The 27,461-nt window shown below is 47.6% G+C and overlaps 1 protein-coding gene across 1 annotated transcript; it reads left to right on the top strand.

Annotated features, from left to right (window-relative positions):
* The first annotated feature begins 5,871 nt into the window (after nucleotides 1-5,871).
* On the top strand, nucleotides 5,872-26,540 carry capn1b (calpain 1, (mu/I) large subunit b). The gene is made up of 21 exons (XM_034149602.1): nucleotides 5,872-6,111; nucleotides 6,416-6,485; nucleotides 8,148-8,266; nucleotides 9,018-9,151; nucleotides 9,828-9,996; nucleotides 12,969-13,052; nucleotides 13,145-13,230; nucleotides 13,667-13,741; nucleotides 16,396-16,556; nucleotides 18,444-18,613; nucleotides 18,703-18,714; nucleotides 20,566-20,777; nucleotides 21,041-21,080; nucleotides 21,270-21,335; nucleotides 24,232-24,289; nucleotides 24,432-24,496; nucleotides 24,684-24,752; nucleotides 25,090-25,168; nucleotides 25,856-25,969; nucleotides 26,304-26,362; nucleotides 26,493-26,540. The coding sequence occupies exons 1-21, from the start codon at nucleotides 5,872-5,874 to the stop codon at nucleotides 26,517-26,519; spliced, it is 2,109 nt and encodes a 702-aa protein (XP_034005493.1). The 3' UTR covers nucleotides 26,520-26,540.
* The last annotated feature ends 921 nt before the right edge of the window (nucleotides 26,541-27,461 follow it).

Genomic DNA, 27,461 nt, shown 5'->3' with positions numbered 1-27,461 from the left:
GCCCTCATGAGGCATCTGAACAGCCCTTATGAGGCATCTGAACAGCCCTCATGAGGCATCTGAACAGCCCTTATGAGGCATCTGAACAGCTCTTATGAGGCATCTGAACAGCTCTTATGAGGCATCTGAACAGCTCTTATGAGGCATCTGAACAGCCCTTATGAGGCATCTGAACAGCCCTTATGAGGCATCTGAACAGCCCTTATGAGGCATCTGAACAGCCCTCATGAGGCATCTGAACAGCCCTTATGAGGCATCTGAACAGCCCTTATGAGGCATCTGAACAGCCCTCATGAGGCATCTGAACAGCCCTCATGAGGCATCTGAACAGCCCTTATGAGGCATCTGAACAGCCCTTATGAGGCATCTGAACAGCCCTCATGAGGCATCTGAACAGCTCTCATGAGGCATCTGAACAGCCCTTATGAGGCATCTGAACAGCCCTTATGAGGCATCTGAACAGCTCTCATGAGGCATCTGAACAGCCCTCATGAGGCATCTGAACAGCTCTCATGAGGCATCTGAACAGCCCTCATGAGGCATCTGAACAGCCCTCATGAGGCATCTGAACAGCCCTCATGAGGCATCTGAACAGCTCTCATGAGGCATCTGAACAGCCCTCATGAGGCATCTGAACAGCTCTCATGAGGCATCTGAACAGCTCTCATGAGGCATCTGAACAGCCCTCATGAGGCATCTGAACAGCCCTTATGAGGCATCTGAACAGCCCTTATGAGGCATCTGAACAGCCCTTATGAGGCATCTGAACAGCCCTTATGAGGCATCTGAACAGCGTGTACATTGTAAACATTTTGACAATAAAGATGATCTTTTGTACGGTGCTTTTGTTTCTCTTTTATTTTCCAGTCAAGACAGGCAACATTACAATAGTGTACAGTGTGGCAATATAATAACAATAAACTGTGCCAGGTGTGTTGTATGCACAGTAAATAGGCTCAGCAGCAAACCCACCTTTCTTATATATCTTCCTGAGACCCACTGCATCCGTCTGCCATAAACACTATGGAAACCTACATGTTAGTTTCGGCCCATAGTGGACTCCATTTTGTGTTGTGTAAAATGGGGGGGGGATAATCATAAAAACATTTAGTTTTAGTTCAAATAATATTTAAAATGATATAAATGATCATATTTGTGTATGTGCCCCTGCCATTCCTCCACAAGGTTGCAACATTGATGATAAATAAATGACAAAGCTTTGCCAGTTTATAACCGATGAAACATGATGGTATCAGAATAATCACTTACATGTGATGTATAGGATGCTACACAGGTCACTAAAGATACAGTGTCAGGAGAAATAAGCAAGATACAGGATCTGTTTAATCGCCATGTAGGTTCTCTTTATTGCACTCTCAAGACATAACAGTAAATAGAACAATTTCAAATGTAAATAAAATAGAGGTTGTACATGTCAGTAAACATTGTCAATATAAAATAAAGTGTCAGTTGTACTATATAATAACAGTAATAACAATATAAAATAAACTGTCCCAGGTGTAGGGATAGGCTCAGCAGCAGACATTAACAGTGGCAACTATAGGGAGGAAGACCTGTTGGCTTTCACTAGCTGGGAAAGCACTTCCAGAAACCCATTCTGAAAAGCAGTTTGTCGCTCATCTGCCTTGGTGAACAGCACCATCTGATCCCCGTGCATCAACTCTTTCACCACGGCACGCCGGTCCTCCAACGCCTGGACGGTGTCAAAGAAATTCGCATCCCGTGTCCGCTTTCCTAAGAGGGAAAATAAGATCGCCATGTAGTTTTACAACATACTAGGAATGTGTTTACTAGTCAACATTGGACAGGGTGCAGGCCGGGACAAGACACTGTACACAATGGAGGTGTATAGTAGAAGATAATATAGGATCAAATAGCATAAAAAATATATATATATACACACACACTGAGAGTGTGTGTGTGTGTGTGTGTGTGTGTGTGTGTGTGTGTGTGTGTGTGTGTGTGTGTGTGTGTGTGTAGCTGCCGCTCAAAGTGCCCTTCTTTATTGTATTGTATTTTTGAAGAGTGCTTCATGTATGCTTGAACTGTGTTTAATGTTGTTGAGGCAAGTTTTCTTACCGGAAGTCATGTGACCTCTAGCCCGGATGTTTACAATGTTTGTGAGAGAGTAAAAAGGCGCGAACATTTGTAAATGCCGGTCTAGGCGAATACGTTTTCACGCTGTTTCATAATTGTACCAAGAAGGAAATAAACGTGATTGTGAACATCAGTTCGATGCGTAACGTTCTTTCAAGACCAAGTTACAGTGTGTGTACCTTTGCGTTTGGTTGCTGGTAAGGGGGGCGAGCTAGCGCTGTGATCTAGAAGGCAAAGCTCGCTTGTTTCCAATCCCGAGAGTTGTCCATCCTCGCCTGAAACACACGATTAGTGCCATGAGTTAGTGAAGCAAATTACAGAAACACTGCACAGTTATTCACAAGTCAAAACGTTTTCATAGCGGCCGAGAATATCTAGCTAGCTAGATGTTATTAGCCAGCTCGGGGCCAGTGTTAGCCAGTTCAGCCTAGCATGGCTAGCTTGATCTACTGAGCAAATAAAAGTACATCTGAGACCATTATTGTGCAGATTAAAACCCCAGTGCATGTAGTTGATTTTACCTTCGTCGTGGTCGTCGGCCTCTGAATCCGCCGTTTGAGCGGCCTCCCACACCATCGTGCCCGAATCGAAGGTCGATGCTGTCCCGGAGAATGAAGGTCTGTGCCTAGCAGAGCATCCAAGCGCTCGTACCATTTACTGGTCTTCCGGTCGTTAACACTCTTGTTATTATAGTCTTTAATTTTTTTGTAGTCCTGCCGGAGTTTCTTTATTTTTAGCCGGCATGCCGTGGCGCTGTGCACGATTCCCAGCTCAAGTAACTTTTTCGAACAATGATCGAACATCTTGGAGTTGGGTACTGCCTTCAGTAGCATTCCCTGGGTCGCGTCCTCGGCGTAGATCTCCAGAAGCGCCGACACCTCCTCATCACTCCACCGCTCCGATGATTTCTTGATGCTTGCCATAACTGCTTTCAAAACAAACTACTCTCCGTCGGTGCGCTGGGTTTTTGTAGCGAGCAAAAACAATGACGTCTCTACAAAACATTTCAGAGTTGTACGGGGCGTGGTTTGCAATTTGCCCAGCCAATCAGAACTGGGGCACTTTTTTCCCACAGGAAAGTACAACCTCTCAGCAGGCACTAAAAATGGGGGTAAAAGTTCCTGAGATTAAGGGGCACTAACGGAACTAAACGCGAAAAGTACGGTGAAAAGTACTCCGGTGTGAACGCGGCTAATGAGTATTTTGTGTGTGAATGCAGACATTCTCCTGCTATGAGATACATGTATGCAAGGCCATCTGCTGATATTAGAGTTGATATATGGAAACGCTAGCAACTTAGTTAGCACAGTTAGCACTGTGTCAATGGCTTAGCAGTCCAACACAGTTTACACATTTAAACAGTCTTGTTTGATAAATACACAAATAACAATGCAAACTTACAGGTTGTGTACCCGAATCTTCCCCTGCTCCAAACGGTCCAAACAAACTAGGAATAGCATCGTCCTTCAGTTTCAAATGCTGTGCATATCCGGCCTCAAACTGGGCAATGTTTTGGAAGCTTTCGTCTGTGAAATGCCGGTTCTTCGAACCTCTGAAGGAACAGTGTTAAAAAGAAATTTCAACCACTGACTTCGTGGTGGTTCTTCCGTCGGTAGGACAAACAGCTCAGAGTTCTCCTCACATTTCAGGAAACAGGTCCTTGGCATTGGCATGACTGGATCGATTGTGAACTGAACCAGAGCTTCCAACAGTAAATGTTAGGCTGGCAGAGGGTGCGGCCAGCGCCGCTGGGTGTGACCATAGCTCTTCGGGATTGGTCCATTCCGTTCCGGGTACGGCATGACATCATGCCGTACCCGGAAGAATCAAATGGGCAGTGACGTATCTCCAACGAGGCGTTTTGGGGAGGTATTTTCTGTGTTAGAGTTTTACTCGCTACAGGGTGTACTTTGAGGGTTTTGACTCTGCACACCGTTTACATGCAGACAAACCTTCATAACACACAAGGGGACGGGTAATAACCGGAAGAGCATGACATGGGAGCTTTAATAAAAACGATTTTAAGATCTACCGAAGAGGAATACATTTTTGTTGCTGATTGGGGGGGGGGGGGGGGGGGGGGTCTCTAACGTTTACACATACATGTCTTCTGTTGACAACACAATGAGGAATGAAGCTAAATTCATTCATTTATAAAAAGTTATTTTAATAAGAAGGTGCCAACGTTAGCAGACTTCATCACTGCTGCAGTACCGCCTCTGACCACAGTGAGCTGCTGTAGTGCGGGGGGGGCGCTGTTTCACAGGAAACAGATGACGTGTGTTTACTGTCGGTCTCTGGCTCCCCCAGCAGTGGAGATATAAATAAGATACAATAAATAAAGAAGTGATAATAATAATAATAATAATAATAATAATAATAATAATAATAATAATAATAATAATAATAATAATAATAATAATAATAATAATAATAATAATAATAATAATAATGCAAGGGACAAAGAGGTGCAAGTGAAAGGAAAGGTCAACTATTGAAATGCAGAATCCAGTTTACAGTAATAATATATGAATAACTGTGTGTGTCTCTTTAACTGTGCTGATGCTCAGGGTGTGCCCCCCCCCCATGAGGGCGGATCTACACTAGTTTATATGCAGCTTGTTTATATTCAGTCTGCAGATCGCAGCCTCCATCAGAGCCTCAGACCTCCATCAGAGCCTCAGACCTCCATCAGAGCCTCAGACCTCCACCAGACCCCCATCAGAGCCTCAGACCCCCATCAGAGCCTCAGAGACCCCCCAGGTGAGTGTGTGTTTACTGAGACTTAATAAGCAGCTTTTTGCACAGATTTCATGCTGATTCAGCAAAACTGTGACGTCACTCTGGTTATTAACCAATCAGAAGACCTCAGAGATCAGCTGTTGTTTATAGTGGTTATTATTATTGAACTCTGTCATATCTGTGTTTGTGGTACTTCAGATGTTCTTACTGAGTTCCATTAAGGTTCCTAACTACTGTTCAGATGATCAGAGCTCAGCTCCTCACCAGGGAAATACTTAAAGGTGGGGTAGGTAAGTTTGAGAAACCGGCTCGAGTGCGCTAGAATTTGAAAATACACAGCCGGAGAAAATCTGCCACTTCCTCACAGAGCCCCTCCTCCAACACACACGAACATGACCAATGAGGGCACGAGATAAGTTTGTGCCCCGATGGAAGGCTGACAGGCAGGTAGGCCATCCAGTTATTTCAGCCGGGCCGGCTCAGATGATTGGTCGTGCTTTTTACAGTACTACAGCTTCCACAGATGATATTTATTTATGGATTTTTTGTCAAAGCACTTCAGATATTCATTGCTATCGGGATGTTAAGAGCATTCCATGGAATATAACAACAAGTGTATCTCGAGCCGGTTTCTCAAACTTACCTACCCCACCTTTAATGATATTACAGCTCCACAGCGCAGTATGAGTAAGAGTACCATGAAAAGTACCTGAGATGTGTACTTTATACAGTATAAAGTATATATAGTAGAGTATAAAGTATATACGGTATAAAGTATGTATAAAGTATACACAGTAAAGTAGGGGAGGCTGTGGCGCAGTGGGTTAGTGCGTTGGTGTTGGGATCAGGGGAGCACAGGTTCAAACCCCACTGCAGTCAGCATGTCGTTGTGTCCCTGAGACACTTCACCCCAAAGTGCTCCTGTGGGGATTGTCCTCAGTACTGAGTATACATGTGATGTAGTGTAATGTCAGAGTGTGTGTATGATGTGTGACAGGATTGGCTGTCAGGATGATTGGCGGCTCGACGTCCCGCCTCCAGCGCTCCCGGCTCCGGGCTGCCGGGCTGGGCTCGGTTCAGGAGGCGCTGCGGTACCAGAACCAGGACTTCAGGGTTCTGCAGGAGGACTGTCTGCACAGCGGGGTTCTGTTCCAGGACCCCATGTTCCCCGCAGAACCCCCCGCACTGGGCTTCAAGGAGCTCGCCCCCTACAGCGCCAAGACCAGAGGCGTGGAGTGGAAAAGACCGCCGGTGAGAACAAGAACCTCCAGAACCTGCAGAACCATCAGAACATACAAAACCTGCTGAACATACAGAACCACCAGATCCCACAAAACATACAGAATTAGAACCTACAGAGCATACAAAAGCATTAGAACCTACAGAGCATACAAAAGCATTAGAACCATCAGAACCTAGAGAACCTGATCATATTTGAATGTTACAGGTGCAGAAAGGCAAATGATCTGTGATTGTGTTTGATATCAAAGAGAGAAATATAAAGTGAGCATAAACTCCATGCTGTAATACGCTCGTCTGTGATTGGCTGCTTCAGGAGCTGACGGAGAACCCGCAGTTCATTGTGGGCGGAGCCTCGAGGACGGACGTGTGTCAAGGCGCGCTGGGTGAGTCTGTGATGTCACAGGAACTAAAGGATGTTCTACGAGCATTAAGCCAGAACCATTAACGGGTATTGATCCCTCAGTGCAGAACCGGTTCCACTCAGGAACCCAGAACCCAGGGAGGACATTGGTACTAGAACCTCCTGTCATGTGATACCCTGGGCAAACATCTATATTATTCACTGTGGCTTTAGAACCTGGCTTTAGAACCTGGCTTTAGAACCTGGCTATCAGCCCGGAACATACAGTCCTTTGTTTACAGCATCATGAAGCCAGACATTGTGGAGGAAAGCTGAACAATGTACATTTCAGGGTAAACAGTGAGGTTCTACTGTCAGCAGCTGTTAGCAGGCGCTAGGCTAACGGTAGCTTAGCATCACTCTGGAGAAGGTGATGAGGAGCACAGAGGCTTTAGTGGAAAGGGTTCTGATATAAAGTGAAAACAGTGGATAAAGTTCCAGGTTGAGGTTTGAGTTTCTGTCCGGCTGAAGCTAACGTTAGAATCAGGTATTTAGAACCCTTTAGAAAGGGTACTGTATGAATATTGCTTCAAACTGGATCAAAACACCTCAGGAGAGCAGAGGAGTGAAACATAGTTCAATGAAACGTGCGTTCAGGTGAGCAGAGTGCATGTTTCGCATGTTAATAACTTGAGTAGCACGTATTGTAGCCGTGGGGTTTGTGTATTGTTGTTAAGTCTCACAGAGTTCACCCTGCAGAGGCAGCTGACTCGGCTTTATGGATTATGGGATGGAGCTCCACTAACTGGAAACATTATCTTAAAGTGCTGATGGTAGCATTTAGCTTAGCATTAGCATGTCCCCACAGACCATCAGAGTGTGGTAATGGATCAGCTGACGGTCAGCCAGCGTCTGCAACAACAACAGCTTCCTGGAAACATCTCTGAGACTCCAAACACTTTAATAAATCATTTCCTGTTGGAGTGCAGGAAGTGATCACAGGAGTAAACATCAGGTGATCAGGAGTAAACATCAGGTGATCAGGTGTAAACATCAGGTGATCAGGAGTAAACATCAGGTGATCAGGTGTAAACATCAGGTGATCAGGTGTAAACATCAGGTGATCAGGTGTAAACATCAGGTGATCAGGAGTAAACATCAGGTGATCAGGAGTAAACATCAGGTGATCAGGAGTAAACATCAGGTGATCAGGAGTAAACATCAGGTGATCAGGAGTAAACATCAGGTGATCAGGAGTAAACATCAGGTGATCAGGTGTAAACATCAGGTGATCAGGTGTAAACATCAGGTGATCAGGTGTAAACATCAGGTGATCAGGTGTAAACATCAGGTGATCAGGTGTAAACATCAGGTGATCAGGTGTAAACATCAGGTGATCAGGAGTAAACATCAGGTGATCAGGAGTAAACATCAGGTGATCAGGTGTAAACATCAGGTGATCAGGTGTAAACATCAGGTGATCAGGTGTAAACATCAGGTGGTTACACACCACAGTGATAGGGCTTTATCAACAGACATAATAACTGCTTTTTATTCAGCTGTATCAGACTGTTGTTATTATGGGATGCTTTTCTGTCTGATTTACATGTTGTGTGTGTGTGTGTGTGTGTGTGTGTGTGTGTGTGTGTGTGTGTGTGTGTGTGTGTGTGTGTGTGTGTGTGTGTGTGTGTGTGTGTGTGTGTAGGAGACTGCTGGCTGTTAGCAGCGATTGGCTCTCTGACTCTGAACGAGCGTCTGCTGCACCGCGTCGTTCCTCTGGAGCAGAGCTTCACGCATCAGTACGCCGGCATCTTCCACTTCCAGGTGAGACTGCACCTGAGCACAGGCCCCGCCCCCTCACCTGGGCACAGGCCCCGCCCCCTCACCTGGGCACAGGCCCCGCCCCCTCACCTGGGCACAGGCCCCGCCCCCTCACTTGATCACAATGCGATCAGGTGATGCAGGAGTTTGTTTTTCAAAGTAAAAGTCTTCACTGTGTGTGTAGTTCTGGCAGTTCGGGGAGTGGGTATTTTCAAAGTAAAAGTCTCCACTGTGTGTGTAGTTCTGGCAGTTCTGGGAGTGGGGATTTTCAAAGTAAAAGTCTTCACTGTGTGTGTAGTTCTGGCAGTTCGGGGAGTGGGTATTTTCAAAGTAAAAGTCTCCACTGTGTGTGTAGTTCTGGCAGTTCTGGGAGTGGGGATTTTCAAAGTAAAAGTCTTCACTGTGTGTGTAGTTCTGGCAGTTCGGGGAGTGGGGATTTTCAAAGTAAAAGTCTCCACTGTGTGTGTAGTTCTGGCAGTTCTGGGAGTGGGGATTTTCAAAGTAAAAGTCTCCACTGTGTGTGTAGTTCTGGCAGTTCGGGGAGTGGGTATTTTCAAAGTAAAAGTCTCCACTGTGTGTGTAGTTCTGGCAGTTCTGGGAGTGGGGATTTTCAAAGTAAAAGTCTTCACTGTGTGTGTAGTTCTGGCAGTTCGGGGAGTGGGGATTTTCAAAGTAAAAGTCTTCACTGTGTGTGTAGTTCTGGCAGTTCGGGGAGTGGGGATTTTCAAAGTAAAAGTCTTCACTGTGTGTGTAGTTCTGGCAGTTCGGGGAGTGGGTGGACGTTGTGATCGACGACCGGCTGCCGGTGAAAGACGGAGAGCTGCTGTTCGTTCACTCTGCTGAGGGGAGGGAGTTCTGGAGCGCTCTGCTGGAGAAAGCCTACGCCAAGTAAGAGAGACACACACACACACACACACACACACACACACACACACACAGTTTATGAGGTTATTTCCTCTCTCTATTAGGGATGCCAGCGATTATTCGAATATTCGTTACAGTCTCCATAATCGAAGATTATTTTTAAAATTCGATTTTATTTATATATTTTTTTATTACTATTTATGTTTTTCTTTTTTTTCCTGGTTTGGTTTCAACCTAAATATAGACTAATGCTAATAATAGTAATAGTATTAATAATTGTAAATGACCATTGGTCACACCACCAGTTTGTTTTACTGTAAACTTGGAGGAAGCCAGCAGCGCAGAGTGCAGAGTGCTGCAGCCTGCTGCACACCGACCCCGCCCCCCCCCTCCCTCTCCGTCACACGTGCGATTGATTTATTGGCGACAGAACAGTGAGAACACAACTAAAGATGAACAGAGCGGCACGTCCACAGAAGAGTTCCTCGTGGAACTACTTCGAACTGACAAGTGCAAATGAAGTCAAATGCAAGCTCTGCGAAAATCCTTTTATTTTCTCTCTCCCGCGGGGGCGGGGGGGGGGGGGGGTGTCGAATAATCGATTAATATTCGCCAGGGCTGTCCGATTTTCGATTTTGATCATGGTCAGTTTCTGGCATCCCTACTCGCTATATCCTGTGTGTTTCCTGTGTGTTCTCAGGCTGTGCGGGTCCTACGAGGCTCTCTCCGGCGGCAGTACTTCTGAGGGTTTTGAGGATTTCACCGGCGGAGTGTGTGAGAGCTTCGATCTGAAGAAAGCCCCTCAGGATCTTCAGAGGATCATCGGCCGGGCACTGAGCCGAGGCTCGCTGCTCGGCTGCTCCATCGACGTCAGTCTACAGAGATATATTGATTTATATATGTATACTTCCTGTTTGGAGTGTGTGTTAATGAGGACCTGAAGAAGTGTGGCTCCCGAACGCTAATGTTACGCTGACAGAACGCTAATGTTACGCTAACAGAAGGCTACGCTAACAGAACGCTAATGTTACGCTAACAGAACGCTACGCTAACAGAACGCTAATGTTATGCTAACAGAACGCTAATGTTATGCTAACAGAACGCTAATGTTACACTAACAGAACGCTAACAGAACGCTAACAGAATGCTAATGTTACACTAACAGAACGCTAACAGAACGCTAATGTTACGCTAACAGAACGCTAATGTTACGCTAACAGAACGTTAATGTTACACTAACAGAATGCTACGCTAACAGAACGTTAATGTTACTCTAACAGAACGGTAATGTTACGCTAACATAATGCTAATGTTACGCTAACAGAACGCTTCTTCTTCGAGTCCGTAGAAATCTCAGATGTTGTTCTGCCAGTATCGGGCACAGGCCACAGCTGATGGGGTAGGTTCTGCCAGGTCTTCAGGACTGCACCGGGGGGCATCGGCACATTCCAGTAGGTGGGACATTGTCTGCACTGATCCACAGCTGCACGTGTCTTCTGTGGTGTAGTTCCACACTTTCATCAGTGCTTTTCACCTCCCCTGTTCCACACGCAGTCTATTGAGTGACTTCCAGGTTGTCCAGCCAAGGTCGTGGCCACTAGCGAGGCTTTCCGTTGGTGTGATTCCTCTGTCCAGCCATTCAAGAGCTCGTGTGTCATGTCTTTGCCATTCATCTTCCCAGATGTTGGTCCTTGCTGCTTGTTTGGTTGTCTGGAGGGGCAGGACTGTCTGCACAAAACTGGCTCTGGATCGGAGCCTGCGTGGGATGCTACATGGCCATGCAAGGGGTGTCTGATGTCTGTCTCCTGTGTTCTCCGTTCATCTTGAGCGATGCCTAGTCGTCTGATGTGCGGGGGAGAGATGCCGGCTAGCGCATAGAGGCACGGGACAGGTGTTGTCTTAACGCACCCCGTGATGATGCGGCAGGTGTCATTCAAGGCTGTGTCGACCAGTTTGGTGTGACGTGATGGGCTCCAGCTTGAGCAGGCATACTCTGCTGTAGAGAAACACAGGGCCATGGCAGTTGCACGGATTGTTGGTGGATCTGCGCCCCACTTGGAGTTCACTAGTTTGCACAGGATGTTGTTGCGGGTGTTGACGTTGGCTTTGGTGTTCTCCAGGTGTTTCTTGAAGGAGAGTGTCCTATCCAGTGTAACACCAAGATACATGGGATGCGTGTGGTTGGACAGTTTGTGGCCATCCCAGGTGACGCTCAGTTCTTTTTTAGCGTCTCGGTTCCTCAGGTGGAAGCTGCATAGTTGGGTTTTTGATGGGTTGGGTTTCAGGTGGTTGTTATTGTAGTAGCTTGACATTTCTTGGAGGGCACTTTCAAGGACAGGCTCAATCTTCTGGAGGTCTACTTGTTGGGTGGTGATGCAGAGGTCATCTGCGTAGATGAAACGCTGGCATTCTGGGGGTAGTGGCTGGTCGTTTGTGTATATGTTGAACAGGAGGGGGGCCAGTACGCTACCTTGTGGGAGGCCGTTCTTTTGGGCTTTCCACTTGCTCCTCTGGTCATTCAACTGGACGTAGAAGCGCCTGTTGTTGAGGAGGCTTTTGATGACTTGACACAGATTCAGGTCACCAGTCATGTCCAGTAGTTTCCTGACCATTGTACGGTGTTGGACAGTGTCATAGGCAGCAGAAAGATCTATGAATGCTGCTCCAGTTATTTGTGTTCCTTCAAACCCATCCTCAATGTGTTGGGTGAGGTTGAGTAGCTATCCAGCACAGGAGCGGCCAGGACGGAAACCAGCTTGGTCTTTAGTCAGCTTGGTGTCTATGAGTGGCATGAGGCGTTGGAGTAGCAGCCTCTCGTAGAGCTTGTAAGTGATGCAGAGGAGGGAAATGGGTCGGTAGCTCTTTGGGGAGGATGGGTCTTTGCCGGGTTTGGGGATTGCAACCACTTTGGCCTTTCTCCAGACAGGAGGGATGGTTTTTTGTGCCATACATGTGTTCAGCATCTCCAGGACCCAGGTCTTTGCGTTAGGTCCCAGGTGCTGTATCATTTCTGCCAGTATGTCATCAATCCCTGCTGCTTTTCCGGGTTTCAGCTTATCCATTGCAGTTTCGAGTTCTTCTATGTCGAAGGGTTTGGTGAGAGGGCTGGCTGGTTGTGGTTGGTCTGATACCACTGTGCGATGGTGTTCTCCTGTGGGTTGGTGGCGGTGTTGGTTACGGCCGTTGGCCACCAGCTGTGATGCAACCGAGTTTGCTGTGACCGTTGTGATTATGGGTGGTGTGGTGTGGTCTTCGCCAAGACGGCGGATTGTAGCCCATGCCTTCCTGCTGTTATTTGTCATATTGGTGTTCTCTATCATTTCCTTCCAGACTTTCCTTCGTTCTTCCCCAACTTCACTGATCAGGGTCTCTCCAAGTTCCATGGTGGTAGAGGAGAAAGGGTCCTTATTATATTCCTCATAGTAGGCTTTCAGCAGGTCGCTGGATGTTTCTGATAGCCCAGGAATATACTGTGTCTGGCATCCCCTGGGTATGTGACGTCTGGCTGACCTTTTTACCAAGTCTGTGAAGTTGGAGTAGTTATTGGGAAATGGTGGAATGCTCTATCTCCTGTTGGAACGACAACCAGTCGGCTTTCCGTACGTTGAACCTCCTGGGACGAATGGGACGGTGGTTGCTTGGAGAGCGGATCTAACGGTGATGGCAATTGGCCGGTGCTGGGTATGGGGGATAGGGTCCAGGACTTCCTTCTCAGTTCTGGATGCGATGTCACTGCTTACACAGGCGAGGTCTGGGTTGTATCCTCGTTTCCATCTGGCGCTGTGGAAGGATTTGGGTAGTTTAACAGAACACTAATGTTACGCTAATATAACCCCCTCAGATCAGCAGTGCTGTGGACATGGAGTCCGTGACCTTCAGGAAGCTGGTGAAAGGTCACGCCTATTCCGTGACGTCCCTCAGACAGGTGGGTCACACACATGCGCACACACACACACACACACACACACACACACACACACACACACACACACTATCACCCCATCTGTTTCCTGTCAGGTGGATTACCGAGGTCGTCAGGAGCTTCTGATCCGGATCAGGAACCCCTGGGGCCAGGTGGAGTGGACCGGAGCCTGGAGCGACAGGTGTGTGTGTGTGTGTGTGTGTGTGTGTGTGTGTGTGTGTGTGTGTGTGTGTGTGTGTGTGTGTGTGTGTGTGTGTGTGTGTGTGTGTGTGTGTGTGTGTGTGTGTGTGTGTGTGTGTGTGTGTGTGTGTGTGTGTGTGTGTGTGTGTGTGTGTGTGTGTGTGTGTGTGTGTGTGTGTGTGTGTGTGTGTGTGTGTGTGTGTGTGTGTGTGTGTGTGTGTGTGTGTGTGTGTGTGTGTGTGTGTGTGTGTGTGTGTGTGTGTGTGTGTGTGTGTGTGTGTGTGTGTGTGTGATGACAGTGTAACTAACAGTTTTAATCTGTATTTCTGTTCATGTGCAGGCCAGCTCTCTGCACATTTAAGATTGTTCAAAATGTTTCACTTTGTGTGTGTGTGTGTGTGTGTGTGTGTGTGTGTGTGTGTGTGTGTGTGTTTCAGCTCCTCTGAGTGGAGCAGCGTTGATTCTGCAGAGAAAGATGAGCTGCTCTGTCAGATGGAGGACGGAGAGTTCTGGTAGGTAGAGCTGATTCCAGGTCAGTCTGAACCAGAACTCACTATAAGAGGAGAGTCTTCAGTCTTTAGCAGCAGAACTAGCAGCTGGTCCCAGGTCAGTCTGAACCAGAACTCACTATAAGAGGAGAGTCTTCAGTCTTTAGCAGCAGAACTAGCAGCTGGTCCCAGGTCAGTCTGAACCAGCCCTCACTATAAGAGGAGAGTCTTCAGTCTATAGCAGCAGAACTAGCAGCTGGTCCCAGGTCAGTCTGAACCAGAACTCACTATAAGAGGAGAGTCTTCAGTCTTTAGCAGCAGAACTAGCAGCTGGTCCCAGGTCAGTCTGAACCAGCCCTCACTATAAGAGGAGAGTCTTCAGTCTATAGCAGCAGAACTAGCAGCTGGTCCCAGGTCAGTCTGAACCAGCCCTCACTATAAGAGGAGAGTCTTCAGTCTATAGCAGCAGAACTAGGAGCTGGTCCCAGGTCAGTCTGAACCAGAACTCACTATAAGAGGAGAGTCTTCAGTCTTTAGCAGCAGAACTAGCAGCTGGTCCCAGGTCAGTCTGAACCAGCCCTCACTATAAGAGGAGAGTCTTCAGTCTATAGCAGCAGAACTAGCAGCTGGTCCCAGGTCAGTCTGAACCAGCCCTCACTATAAGAGGAGAGTCTTCAGTCTATAGCAGCAGAACTAGCAGCTGGTCCCAGGTCAGTCTGAACCAGAACTCACTATAAGAGGAGAGTCTTCAGTCTTTAGCAGCAGAACTAGCAGCTGGTCCCAGGTCAGTCTGAACCAGCCCTCACTATAAGAGGAGAGTCTTCAGTCTATAGCAGCAGAACTAGCAGCTGGTCCCAGGTCAGTCTGAACCAGCCCTCACTATAAGAGGAGAGTCTTCAGTCTATAGCAGCAGAACTAGCAGCTGGTCCCAGGTCAGTCTGAACCAGCCCTCACTATAAGAGGAGAGTCTTCAGTCTATAGCAGCAGAACTAGGAGCTGGTCCCAGGTCAGTCTGAACCAGAACTCACTATAAGAGGAGAGTCTTCAGTCTTTAGCAGCAGAACTAGCAGCTGGTCCCAGGTCAGTCTGAACCAGCCCTCACTATAAGAGGAGAGTCTTCAGTCTATAGCAGCAGAACTAGCAGCTGGTCCCAGGTCAGTCTGAACCAGCCCTCACTATAAGAGGAGAGTCTTCAGTCTATAGCAGCAGAACTAGCAGCTGGTCCCAGGTCAGTCTGAACCAGCCCTCACTGTAAGAGGAGAGTCTTCAGTCTATAGCAGCAGAACTAGGAGCTGGTCCCAGGGGCCTCATTTACAAACGGTGCGCACGCACAAAAAATGGCGTACGCCAGTTTCTACGCACTGTTTGCGATTTATAAAAAACGAACTTGACAGGAAAATGTGCGGTCCTCCACGCAAACTCTAACCCATGCGTACGCACTAAGCACAACAACAGGAGAGACGAGAAACTGCGACACCGTTGGCAGAAGAAAGAATGGAGAGAAATATGTGGAAATAAGACCATCAATAAAATGTTACCTCTCATTTATCAAATATGAAGAATTCATTTTCAAACATTGATTAAAGCCAATCTTTAAATGATGAAACAAACGCCTGTTTGAGACTCCTCAGTGCACACAAAAACATAACTTGGAGAAATAAATAAATACGGATATGTTATTTAAAACCACCTCGAATATGTTGTGTTAATGTTATGAAATGTTTTCTCATAAATGATGCGGTAAGCAGGAGGACAGAATAACGTCTAAACTGACGCCGTTTTGCATTTCTATAGGTTGTAGATACGAGCATGGTTTTATATACTGTCACGTTTAATCGTGTTTTATGCCGTTTGCCAAGACTTGATAAGTGGCTCGTAAAACACAGGAGGTATGGAAACTAAGAACACCATATGTGGTAAACAGCTAATATAACACAACACATTGTATTTCCTTTAACTGGTGGATTATGGATATATAGTTGCTGATCGACAGCTGGAACACAAACCACCAAATACAACACAATAATTCAGATCCAGTCGTCATGACTACACTCCGGAGGGATTCCCCCATCATTTCTTACAGTTTCTCATCAAGGGGGGGGGGTCTCCTGTCCCCGGTACAAACACACTGCCTAAGGAAGGTAATGTGTATTTATTTTGTCACTAACTTTTTTCGGACCACTTATTTATTTATTTTGCTGACGATCCGACCTCCATGCTGCTCCTCTGGTTCAAACTGCATCCACCAAACAATATGATTTATCTCCACCTCCCCACAATAACCTAAATCTGACACGGTGTGAGATGTCTTTTTTAGCTGTTCTGTCGTCATTTCCTGATCTTCTTCATGCAGTCAGTCACAATGAATGAATGAATGAATGAATGGGCGTTTCTTTGACTATTTATAGGCAAATATGGGCGTTACGTGAAGCCTGCAAAAGCTGCGCCGCATTTCGAGTTGATTGTGATTTATAAAGGGAAACCGGCACAGGATGTGCCGTACGCAAGTCCTGCGCCGGTACGCAGTCTTTTATGAATCGGAAAGTGTCGGTGCGTATTTATTTGCTTTGTCCTACGTAAGCAACCTTCCCACGCCAATCCTACGCAAGGCTTTGTCAATGAGGCCCCAGGTCAGTCTGAACCCTCACTATAACCTTTTCTCTCTGTCTGTGGTTCAGGATGTCCTTCCAGGAGTTCCTGCGTCAGTTTTCCCGTCTGGAGATCTGTAACCTGACGCCAGACGCTCTCAGCTCGGAAGCTTCTAGCAGCTGGAGCTGCTCTCTGTTCGAGGGGGGCTGGAGGAGGGGCAGCACCGCGGGGGGGTGCAGGAACCATCCCAGTGAGGAGCCTTTATCATGAGTCCTAAACCTGACACGAGTCAACATTATGAGTCCTGACACGAGTCAACATTATGAGTCCTGAACCCTGACATGAGTCAGCATTATGAGTCCTGAACCCTGACATGAGTCAGCATTATGAGTCCTGAACCCTGACACGAGTCAGCATTATGAGTCCTGACATGAGTCAACATTATGAGTCCTGAACCCTGACATGAGTCAGCATTATGAGTCCTAAACCTGACACGAGTCAACATTATGAGTCCTGACATGAGTCAGCATTATGAGTCCTGAACCCTGACACGAGTCAACATTATGAGTCCTGAACCCTGACATGAGTCAGCATTATGAGTCCTGAACCCTGACACGAGTCAACATTATGAGTCCTAAACCTGACACGAGTCAACATTATGAGTTCTGACATGAGTCAGCATTATGAGTCCTGAACCCTGACATGAGTCAGCATTATGAGTCCTGAACCCTGACACGAGTCAGCATTATGAGTCCTGACATGAGTCAGCATTATGAGTCCTGAACCCTGACACGAGTCAACATTATGAGTCCTGAACCCTGACATGAGTCAGCATTATGAGTCCTGACATGAGTCAGCATTATGAGTCCTGAACCCTGACACGAGTCAACATTATGAGTCCTGAACCCTGACATGAGTCAGCATTATGAGTCCTAAACCTGACACGAGTCAACATTATGAGTCCTGAACCCTGACACGAGTCAACATTATGAGTCCTGAACCTGACACGAGTCAACATTATGAGTCCTGACATGAGTCAGCATTATGAGTCCTGAACCCTGACATGAGTCAGCATTATGAGTCCTGAACCCTGACATGAGTCAGCATTATGAGTCCTAAACCCTGACACGAGTCAACATTATGAGTCCTGAACCCTGACACGAGTCAACATTATGAGTCCTGAACCCTGACACGAGTCAACATTATGAGTCCTGACACGAGTCAACATTATGAGTCCTGAACCTGACACGAGTCAACATTATGAGTCCTGAACCCTGACACGAGTCAACATTATGAGTCCTGACATGAGTCAGCATTATGAGTCCTGAACCCTGACATGAGTCAGCATTATGAGTCCTGAACCCTGACATGAGTCAGCATTATGAGTCCTGACATAAGTCAGCATTATGAGTCCTGAACCCTGACATGAGTCAGCATTATGAGTCCTGACATAAGTCAGCATTATGAGTCTTGAACCCTGACATGAGTCAGCATTATGAGTCCTGACATAAGTCAGCATTATGAGTCCTAAACCCTGACACGAGTCAGCATTATGAGTCCTAAACCCTGACACGAGTCAACATTATGAGTCCTGACATGAGTCAGCATTATGAGTCCTGAACCCTGACATGAGTCAGCATTATGAGTCCTGAACCCTGACATGAGTCAGCATTATGAGTCCTGACATAAGTCAGTATTATGAGTCCTGAACCCTGACATGAGTCAGCATTATGAGTCCTGACATAAGTCAGCATTATGAGTCTTGAACCTTGACATGAGTCAGCATTATGAGTCCTGACATAAGTCAGCATTATGAGTCCTGAACCCTGACACGAGTCAACATTATGAGTCCTGAACCCTGACACGAGTCAGCATTATGAGTCCTAAACCTGACACGAGTCAACATTATGAGTCCTAAACCTGACACGAGTCAACATTATGAGTCCTAAACCTGACACGAGTCAACATTATGAGTCCTGAACCTGACACGAGTCAGCATTTCACATAATTTAAAGAGGAATAAAAGTAACCCACTGTTTCATTTCCGAAAAAATACAATAAAAGTGCAGTAGAAAATGTTAACTACCTGAGCCCAACAGATAGAAACTACATTACCCATGATGCTCTGCCCCTGCAGACACGTTCTGGATCAACCCTCAGTTCAAGGTGTGTCTGCTGGAGGAGGACGACGACCCTGAGGACGAGGAGAAGGCCTGCAGCCTGCTGGTGGCTCTGATGCAGAAGGACCGGCGCCGCCACCGCCGCCTCGGAGCGGACACGCACACTATCGGGTTCGCTGTGTACCAGGTACCACTCAGATCTGATGTAGCATCCCCTTAGCTAGCACGTTAGCATGTGATCAGTAACGTGAGTCTCTGTTGTGTTTCCCCTCACAGATCCCTGAGGAGGTGAGTCAGTCTTCAGTTGATCAGATTCATCTTTATCGTTGTCTCAGTGTTACCCTGACTGTTACACCGCCTGTAGCCCGTCTGTAGCCCGTCTGTAGCCGTCTGTAGCCCGTCTGTAACCCGTCTGTAGCCTGTCTGTAACCTGTATGTAACCCGTCTGTAACCCGTCTGTAGCCCGTCTGTAACCCGCCTGTAACCCGCATGTAACCGTCTGTAACCCGCCTGTAACCCGTCTAGCCCGTCTGTAACCCGTCTGTAACCCGCCTGTAGCCCGCCTGTAGCCCATCTGTAACCCGTCTGTAGCCCGTCTGTAACCCGTCTGTAACCCGTCTGTAACCCGTCTGTAACCCGTCGGTAACCCGTCTGTAACCCGTCTGTAGCCCGTCTGTAACCCGTCTGTAACCCGCCTGTAACCCGCCTGTAACCCATCTGTAACCCGTCTGTAACCCGTCTGTAACCCGCCTGTAACCCGCCTGTAGCCCGTCTGTAGCCCGTCTGTAACCCGTATGTAGCCCGTCTGTAACCCGCCTGTAACCCGCCTGTAACCGTCTGTAGCCCGCATGTAACCCGTCTGTAACCCGTCTGTAACCCGTCTGTAACCCGTCTGTAACCCGTCTGTAGCCCGCATGTAACCCGTCTGTAGCCCGTCTGTAACCCGTCTGTAACCCGTCTGTAGCCCGTCTGTAACCCGTCTGTAACCCGCCTGTAACCCGCCTGTAACCCGCCTGTAACCCGCCTGTAACCGTCTGTAGCCCGTCTGTAACCCGCCTGTAACCCGTCTGTAGCCCGTCTGTAACCCGCCTGTAACCCGCCTGTAACCCGCCTGTAACCGTCTGTAGCCCGTCTGTAACCCGCCTGTAACCCGTCTGTAGCCCGTCTGTAACCCGCCTGTAACCCGCCTGTAACCCGCCTGTAACCCGTCTGTAACCCGTCTGTAGCCCATCTGTAACCCGCCTGTAACCCGCCTGTAACCCGCCTGTAACCGTCTGTAGCCCGTCTGTAACCCGCCTGTAACCCGTCTGTAGCCCGCCTGTAACCCGTCTGTAACCCGTCTGTAACCCATCACAGCAGCTCCATGTGTAACATCAACAGACAAATATCAAGACACATGAGAAACAAACAACAAACATGTAACATAACAGCAGGATCAGTGAGAGCTGCTCAAAGAGCCTTCAGGGATCATTTGATCTGTCGCTCTGTGTTCACTGAGAGGATGGACTGGAGCTCTGTGTTCACTGAGAGGATGGACTGGAGCTCTGTGTTCACTGAGAGGATGGACTGGAGCTCTGTGTTCACTGAGAGGATGGACTGGAGCTCTGTGTTCACTGAGAGGATGGACTGGAGCTCTGTGTTCACTGAGAGGATGGACTGGAGCTCTGTGTTCACTGAGAGGATGGACTGGAGCTCTGTGTTCACTGAGAGGATGGACTGGAGCTCTGTGTTCACTGAGAGGATGGACTGGAGCTCTGTGTTCACTGAGAGGATGGACTGGAGCTCTGTGTTCACTGAGAGGATGGACTGGAGCTCTGTGTTCACTGAGAGGATGGACTGGAGCTCTGTGTTCACTGAGAGGATGGACTGGAGCTCTGTGTTCACTGAGAGGATGGACTGGAGCTCTGTGTTCACTGAGAGGATGGACTGGAGCTCTGTGTTCACTGAGAGGATGGACTGGAGCTCTGTGTTCACTGAGAGGATGGACTGGAGCACAGAGGATGCTTCAGTCTGACTTTATTGAATCTCCATTAGATGGTAGCAGTTCATATTCTCTGTTCAGAGCATGCTTTGAGTCCCAGATGATGTTGTTGGACAGGTTATTAGGTTGTTATGGTAACCCGTCTGTCCCTCCGTCAGTTGTCCGGCTGTCCCAGCGTCCACATGAAGAAGGACTTCTTCCTGCGCCACTCGTCCTGCGCTCGCTCTGAAACCTTCATCAACCTGAGAGAGGTGAGCGCTAGGCTCCGCCTCCCGCCAGGTGAGTACCTGGTGGTGCCGTCCACCTTCGAGCCGTCACAGGAGGCCGACTTCGTGCTGAGGGTCTTCACGGAGAGACGAGCCGACACAACGTGAGTCTCTACAGATCTCTGATGGTTATCAAACACTATAGGGAGATATCAACGTGTGTGTGTGTGTGTGTGTGTGTGTGTGTGTGTGTGTGTGTGTGTGTGTGTGTGTGTGTGTGTGTGTGTGTGTGTGTGTGTGTGTGTGTGTGTGTGTGTGTGTGTGTGTGTGTGTGTGTGTGTGTGTGTGTGTGTGTGTGTGTGTGTGTGTGTGTGTGTGTGTGTGTGTGTGTGTGTGTGTGTGTGTGTGTGTGTGTGTGTGTGTGCAGGGAGATGGACGACAATGTGGAGGCTAACTTAGAAGAAGAGGTAACAAATGTTTTTCTTCAATTAGGTTAATTTGCTCACTCATACAGAATCCACAATTTTCAGATTGTAAAATAAAACCCTATTTCTTATAATATAATTCCTGCTTCCTGTTTCCTGCTTCCTGCTTCCTGCTTCCTGTTTCCTGCTTCCTGTTTCCTGCTTCCTGTTTCTTGTTCTTCTTCTCTACAGGTGGAGATCTCGGAGGACAACGTTGATGATTCCTTCAGGTCGATGTTCGCTCAGCTGTCCGGAGACGTGAGTCTGAAACTTCCTGTTTACTGAGGAGGACTGAGGAGTACTGACGGGTACTGAAGAGTACTGACGAGTACTGACGGGTACTGACGGGTACTGAGGAGGACTGAGGAGGACTGAGGAGGACTGAGGAGGACTGACGGGTACTGAAGGGTACTGACGAGTACTGACGAGTACTGACGGGTACTGAGGAGGACTGAGGAGGACTGAGGAGGACTGACGGGTACTGAGGAGTACTGAGGAGTACTGAGGAGTACTGACGGGTACTGACGAGTACTGACGAGTACTGAGGAGGACTGAGGAGGACTGAGGAGGACTGACGGGTACTGACGGGTACTGACGGGTACTGACGAGTACTGACGAGTACTGACGGGTACTGAGGAGCACTGAGGAGGACTGAGGAGGACTGAGGAGGACTGACGGGTACTGAGGAGTACTGAGGAGTACTGAGGAATACTGACGGGTACTGACGGGTACTGACGAGTACTGACGAGTACTGAGGAGGACTGAGGAGGACTGAGGAGTACTGAGGAGTACTGAGGAGTACTGACGGGTACTGACGGGTACTGACGAGTACTGACGAGTACTGACGGGTACTGAGGAGGACTGAGGAGGACTGAGGAGGACTGACGGGTACTGAGGAGTACTGAGGAGTACTGACGGGTAGGGATGCTCCGATCGCCAATTTTGGGGCCGATCGCCGATCGCCGGAATCAGTATCTGCCGATACCGATCGCCGATCCGATCGAGTGGGCGGGGCCTAAATGGAAGATTTAAACATCACTTTAAATCTTCCATTTAAAGTGATGTTTAAAACTCAGTTAATGGGGCTCATTCACTGGAGCTTCCACAAACAACAATCAACTTAATTATTACATTCAAATTATGTATATTATTCAAGTTTACATTCACTTTGGATAATAACACGGGAGAAATGAGCAAGCGCTCTCTTTTCCTCTCTCTCCCTCTCTCTCTCCCTCTCTCTCTCCCCCTCTCTCTCTCCCTCTCTCTCTCCCCCTCTCTCTCCCCCGCTCTCCCTCTCCTGACAGCCCGTCAGTATCGTCTCATGCAGCTCGCTGATCCAGTAATGTGTGAGGCCGACAGTGAAGAATAAACATATTTATAACTAGTTTAGCTTGTTCCAGAGGTAGATAAAATAGCTAAGTGTGTTAGGTCTAACTCTTAATGTGTGTTCTGCTCCGCTCACCGGTCCGTCACACCGGTCCGTCACAGCGGGTGGAGCTGCAGGGTTTCTGCTTCACACACGTTGCATACCGCTATTTTACTGTCTTTTTCGGACACCTTAAAATAATGCCAGACCGGTGAAGCCATTTTGGCGAGCTTGTTTTGCCGCGCACAGAGAAAAGTGTCATGTATTTTACGTCATGCGATCGGCCCTCGCGATCGGCATGTTTAGAGAGCACCGATCGATCGGTAGAGAGTGAGTATCGGCAGATCTCGATCGGTGACCGATCGATCGGAGCATCCCTACTGACGGGTACTGACGAGTACTGACGAGTACTGACGGGTACTAAGGAGTACTGACAGGTACTGACGAGTATTGACAAGTTCTGACTTGTACTGAAGAGTACTGACGGGTACTGACGAGTACTGACAGGTACTGACGGGTACTGAGGAGTACTGACAGGTACTGACGGGTACTGAGGAGTACTGACGGGTACTGACGAGTATTGACGAGTTCTGACTTGTACTGAAGAGTACTGACGGGTACTGACGAGTACTGACAGGTACTGACGGGTACTGAGGAGTACTGACAGGTACTGATGGGTACTGAGGAGTACTGACAGGTACTGACGGGTACTGAGGAGGACTGAGGAGTACTGACGAGTACTGACGGGTACTGACAGGTACTGACGGGTACTGAGGAGGACTGAGGAGTACTGACAGGTACTGACGGGTACTGAGGAGTACTGACGAGTACTGACGGGTACTGAGGGGTACTGAGGGGTACTGAAGAGTACTGAGGAGTACTGACGGGTACTGAGGAGTACTGAAGAGTACTGAAGAGTACTGACGGGTACTGACAGGTACTGACAAGTATTGACGAGTTCTGACTTGTACTGAAGAGTACTGAGGAGGACTGAGGAGTACTGACGGGTACTGACGAGTACTGACGGGTACTGACGAGTACTGACGGGTACTGACTAGTGCTGAGGGGTACTGACGAGTATTGACGGGTACTGACGAGTACTGACGGGTACTGACGAGTACTGACGGGTACTGACGGATACTGACGAGTACTGACGAGAACTGACGGGTACTGAAGAGTACTGACGACTACTGACGGATACCGAAGAGTACTGATGAGTACTGACAAGTTCTGACGAGTACTGACGGGTACTGACGAGTACTGACGGGTACTGACTAGTGCTGAGGGGTACTGACGAGTATTGACGGGTACTGACGAGTACTCAGGGTACTGATGAGTACTGATGAGTACTGACGGGTACTGTCAAGTTCTGACTAGTACTGACGAGTACTGACGAGTACTGACGAGTACTGACAAGTTCTGACTAGTACTCACGGGTACTGATGGGTACTGACGAGTACTCACGGGTACTGACGTGTACTGACGAGTACTGACGAGTACTAACGAGTACTGACGGGTACTGACGGGTAATGACGGGTACTCGTCAGTACATCATAATATATTTAGTCTTCAGCGTGTCGGTGTGAAAGGTTGGATGTGAAAAATCTAAATATGAGTTTGTTCATTTGGTTTTGTTACTTCCTGTGAAGGTGATTTGAGCGTTGGCTCAAGACTTTGAGAGTCTCTGAGGTTTCACTCAGAGATGATGAGACAAGAGGTGAAATGGTTACTTCCTGTTTGATGATGATGAAAGTCTCCATAATGTTGAAATAATAATAAATATTTCAGGACATGGAGATCTCAGTGCGAGAGCTGAGGACCATCCTGAACCGAGTCGTGTCCAAACGTGAGTCCTCAGGAGCTGTAAGACATGTTCTTACAACACTAACAGGAATATTATAAACAACACGAGTCCTCCTCTAAATATGGTTAGGATATATGTTCTTGATTTATAAACTCAGCTGTGTTCTTCTTCTGTGGTTCCTCAGACAGAGACCTGCAGACGGACGGCTTCAGCAGCGAGTCGTGCAGTGCCATGGTCAGCCTCATGGACGTATCCTCCCACAGGAAGCTACTGGTTCACACAGGAAGTTACAGGTTTACACAGGAAGTAATAAACAGGAAGTTACTGGTTTAAACTGGAGGTTACGGGTTTACACCACTCTTTGTGGTTCTGCTGGTTCTGCTGTGTGTTCTTGATGTGTTTACAGGAAAAAGATTGGACCTTAACTCCAGATCAGAAAGACGGCAGCTTCCGCCTCGGCCTTCTGGAGTTCCAGATCCTCTGGAACAAGATCCGGAAGTGGCTGGTAGGTTCTGCAGAGGAACCGTACTAGAGTTCTGTATCAGGTTCTGAGTCTCAGAGGAGGAACCGTACTAGAGTTCTGTATCAGGTTCTGAGTCTCAGAGGATGAACCGTACTAGAGTTCTGTATCAGGTTCTGAGTCTCAGAGGAGGAACCGTACTAGAGTTCTGTATCAGGTTCTGAGTCTCAGAGGATGAACCGTACTAGAGTTCTGTATCAGGTTCTGAGTCTCAGAGGAGGAACCGTACTAGAGTTCTGTATCAGGTTCTGAGTCTCAGAGGAGGAACCGTACTAGAGTTCTGTATCAGGTTCAGAGTTCTTGTGAACATATTTCTCTGCAGGGAATCTTCCGGGAGTTGGATCTGGATAAATCAGGATGCATGAGTTCCTACGAGATGCGGCTGGCTCTGGAGAACGCAGGTGAGTCTCACGAGTCTCTTTGAGTGTCTTTGAGTCTCATTGAGTCTCTTTGAGTCTCTTTGAGTCTCACGAGTCTCTTTGAGTGTCTTTGAGTCTCATTGAGTCTCTTTGAGTCTCACGAGTCTCTTTGAGTGTCTTTGAGTCTCATTGAGTCTCTTTGAGTCCCACGAGTCTCTTTGAGTCCCTTTGAGTCTCACGAGTCTCTTTGAGTCTCACGAGTCTCTTTGAGTCCCTTTGAGTCTCACGAGTCTCTTTGAGTGTCTTTGAGTCTCATTGAGTCTCTTTGAGTCCCACGAGTCTCTTTGAGTCCCTTTGAGTCTCACGAGTCTCTTTGAGTCCCTTTGAGTCTCACGAGTCTCTTTGAGTGTCTTTGAGTCTCATTGAGTCTCTTTGAGTCTCACGAGTCTCTTTGAGTCCCTTTGAGTCTCACGAGTCTCTTTGAGTGTCTTTGAGTCTCTTTGAGTCCCTTTGAGTCTCTTTGAGTCCCTTTGAGTCCCTTTGAGTCTCATTGAGTCTCTTTGAGTGTCTTTGAGTCTCATTGATTCTCTTTGAGTCTCACGAGTCTCTTTGAGTCCCTTTGAGTCCCTTTGAGTCTCTTTGAGTCTTGCTGATGATCTAGTGGCGTTGTCCACAGGAAGTAGTCCTCCCCCATGTTTTGAATGACCTTTATTGACCCTGTGTCCGCAGGCTTCAAACTGAACAACCAGCTGCACCAGATGCTGGTCGCTCGATACGCCGACAGCGAGGTCATCGACTTCGACAACTTCACCTGCTGCCTGGTCAAACTGGAGGCCATGTTCAGTACGTTCACGCATCACCAACACATGAGCATTATCCTGCAGAACCACACTTTCTACTTTTGATGAGGCTACTTATATCTTTCTGCAATAACACTGAAATAATGAAGAGGTTGAAGATGCTGCAGGGGTCTAGTTTAGTCAAATATGATTCATTGATTTAGGATCCTGCCGAGTTTGAAGAAAGTGTTTCTGCATGATAACGAGCTTTAACGCTTTTACACACAAAACGAGTCGCATGCCCGACAGATACTGGCTTTATATTCAAGTTTGAATGATTAGTTTTAATCTGAAACACGGAGTCCGGCTGAGTCTTCTTCTTCTGTGGTGTTTCTCAGGAGCGTTCCAGGCGCTGGATGGAGGCGGGACAGGAAGTGTGGAGCTGAGCCTCTCTGAGGTGAAAACTGTTTTCACTCTGATATTTTATACAATGATTTTATTTTTGAATTTTTATGTATAATATATATACAGTATTTCATATATTTGTACAGTCACACAGAATGAGTAACAGCTGCTCTCCTCCTCAGTGGCTCTGCATCAACATGAGCGGCTGAACATCCACACAGGAGGGAGGAACTGCAGGAATACTGCGGGGATACTGCGGGAATACTGTGGGAATACTGCGGGAATACTGTGGGAATACTGTGGGAATACTGCGGGAATACTGTGGGAATACTGTGGGGATACTGTGGGAATACTGTGGGGATACTGCGGGAATACTGCGGGAATACTGTGGGAATACTGCGGGAATACTGTGGGAATACTGTGGGGATACTGCGGGAATACTGCGGGAATACTGTGGGAATACTGTGGGAATACTGTGGGGATACTGTGGGAATACTGTGGGGATACTGCGGGAATACTGCGGGAATACTGCGGGAATACTGCGGGGATACTGTGGGGATACTGTGGGAATACTGTGGGGATACTGTGGGAATACTGCGGGAATACTGCGGGAATACTGTGGGAATACTGCGGGAATACTGCGGGAATACTGCGGGAATACTGCGGGAATACTGTGGGAATACTCTGAAACTGCATTAAATAACAGTAAAACACAGTTACACTTCAGGAATAACACAGTCATATATCAGAAATACTGCATGAATATATCTGTAATGCTATGCAAATATATAACTACAGCATTACATATTACCTAAAGTAATACCCAGTCCACTGACACCACTGACAATGCTCAGTTGCTGGTGTTTGTGAGTTTTGATGATGAGGCAAAGGGGGAGTTTGTTGAAGATGTGTTGGGCCTGACGAACCTCAGTGGACACACAAGGGGGCAAGACATTTATAAAGCAATAATGGGAATGCTGAATGAAAGAGGGTGCAGCTGCCTTTATTCATAACTGTGCAGCTCTCACACTGCGACTCTGAGGGATCAAGCACAGACACAATAACAATGAAAACTGCTGCAGACAGAGACTTTTTGTTTTTGCAACCTCGTGTTAAGAATCTTGTTGCAATTGTTTAAAAGTTTGAATGAC

Source organism: Trematomus bernacchii, unplaced genomic scaffold (genome assembly GCF_902827165.1).
Source record: "Trematomus bernacchii unplaced genomic scaffold, fTreBer1.1, whole genome shotgun sequence".
NCBI lineage: Eukaryota > Metazoa > Chordata > Actinopteri > Perciformes > Nototheniidae > Trematomus > Trematomus bernacchii.
The sequence above is the reverse complement of the archived record's forward strand: the minus strand, read 5'-3'. Positions and strand labels throughout refer to the sequence as shown.

Excerpts from the sequence above, each read along its gene's own strand:
- capn1b (XM_034149602.1), top strand. The coding sequence starts at position 5,872 with ATGATTGGCGGCTCGACGTCCCGCCTCCAGCGCTCCCGGCTCCGGGCT. Across the intron at positions 6,112-6,415 it reads TGGAGTGGAAAAGACCGCCG|GAGCTGACGGAGAACCCGCA; the intron begins GTGAGAACAAGA and ends TGGCTGCTTCAG. Across the intron at positions 13,231-13,666 it reads ACCGGAGCCTGGAGCGACAG|CTCCTCTGAGTGGAGCAGCG; the intron begins GTGTGTGTGTGT and ends TGTGTGTTTCAG.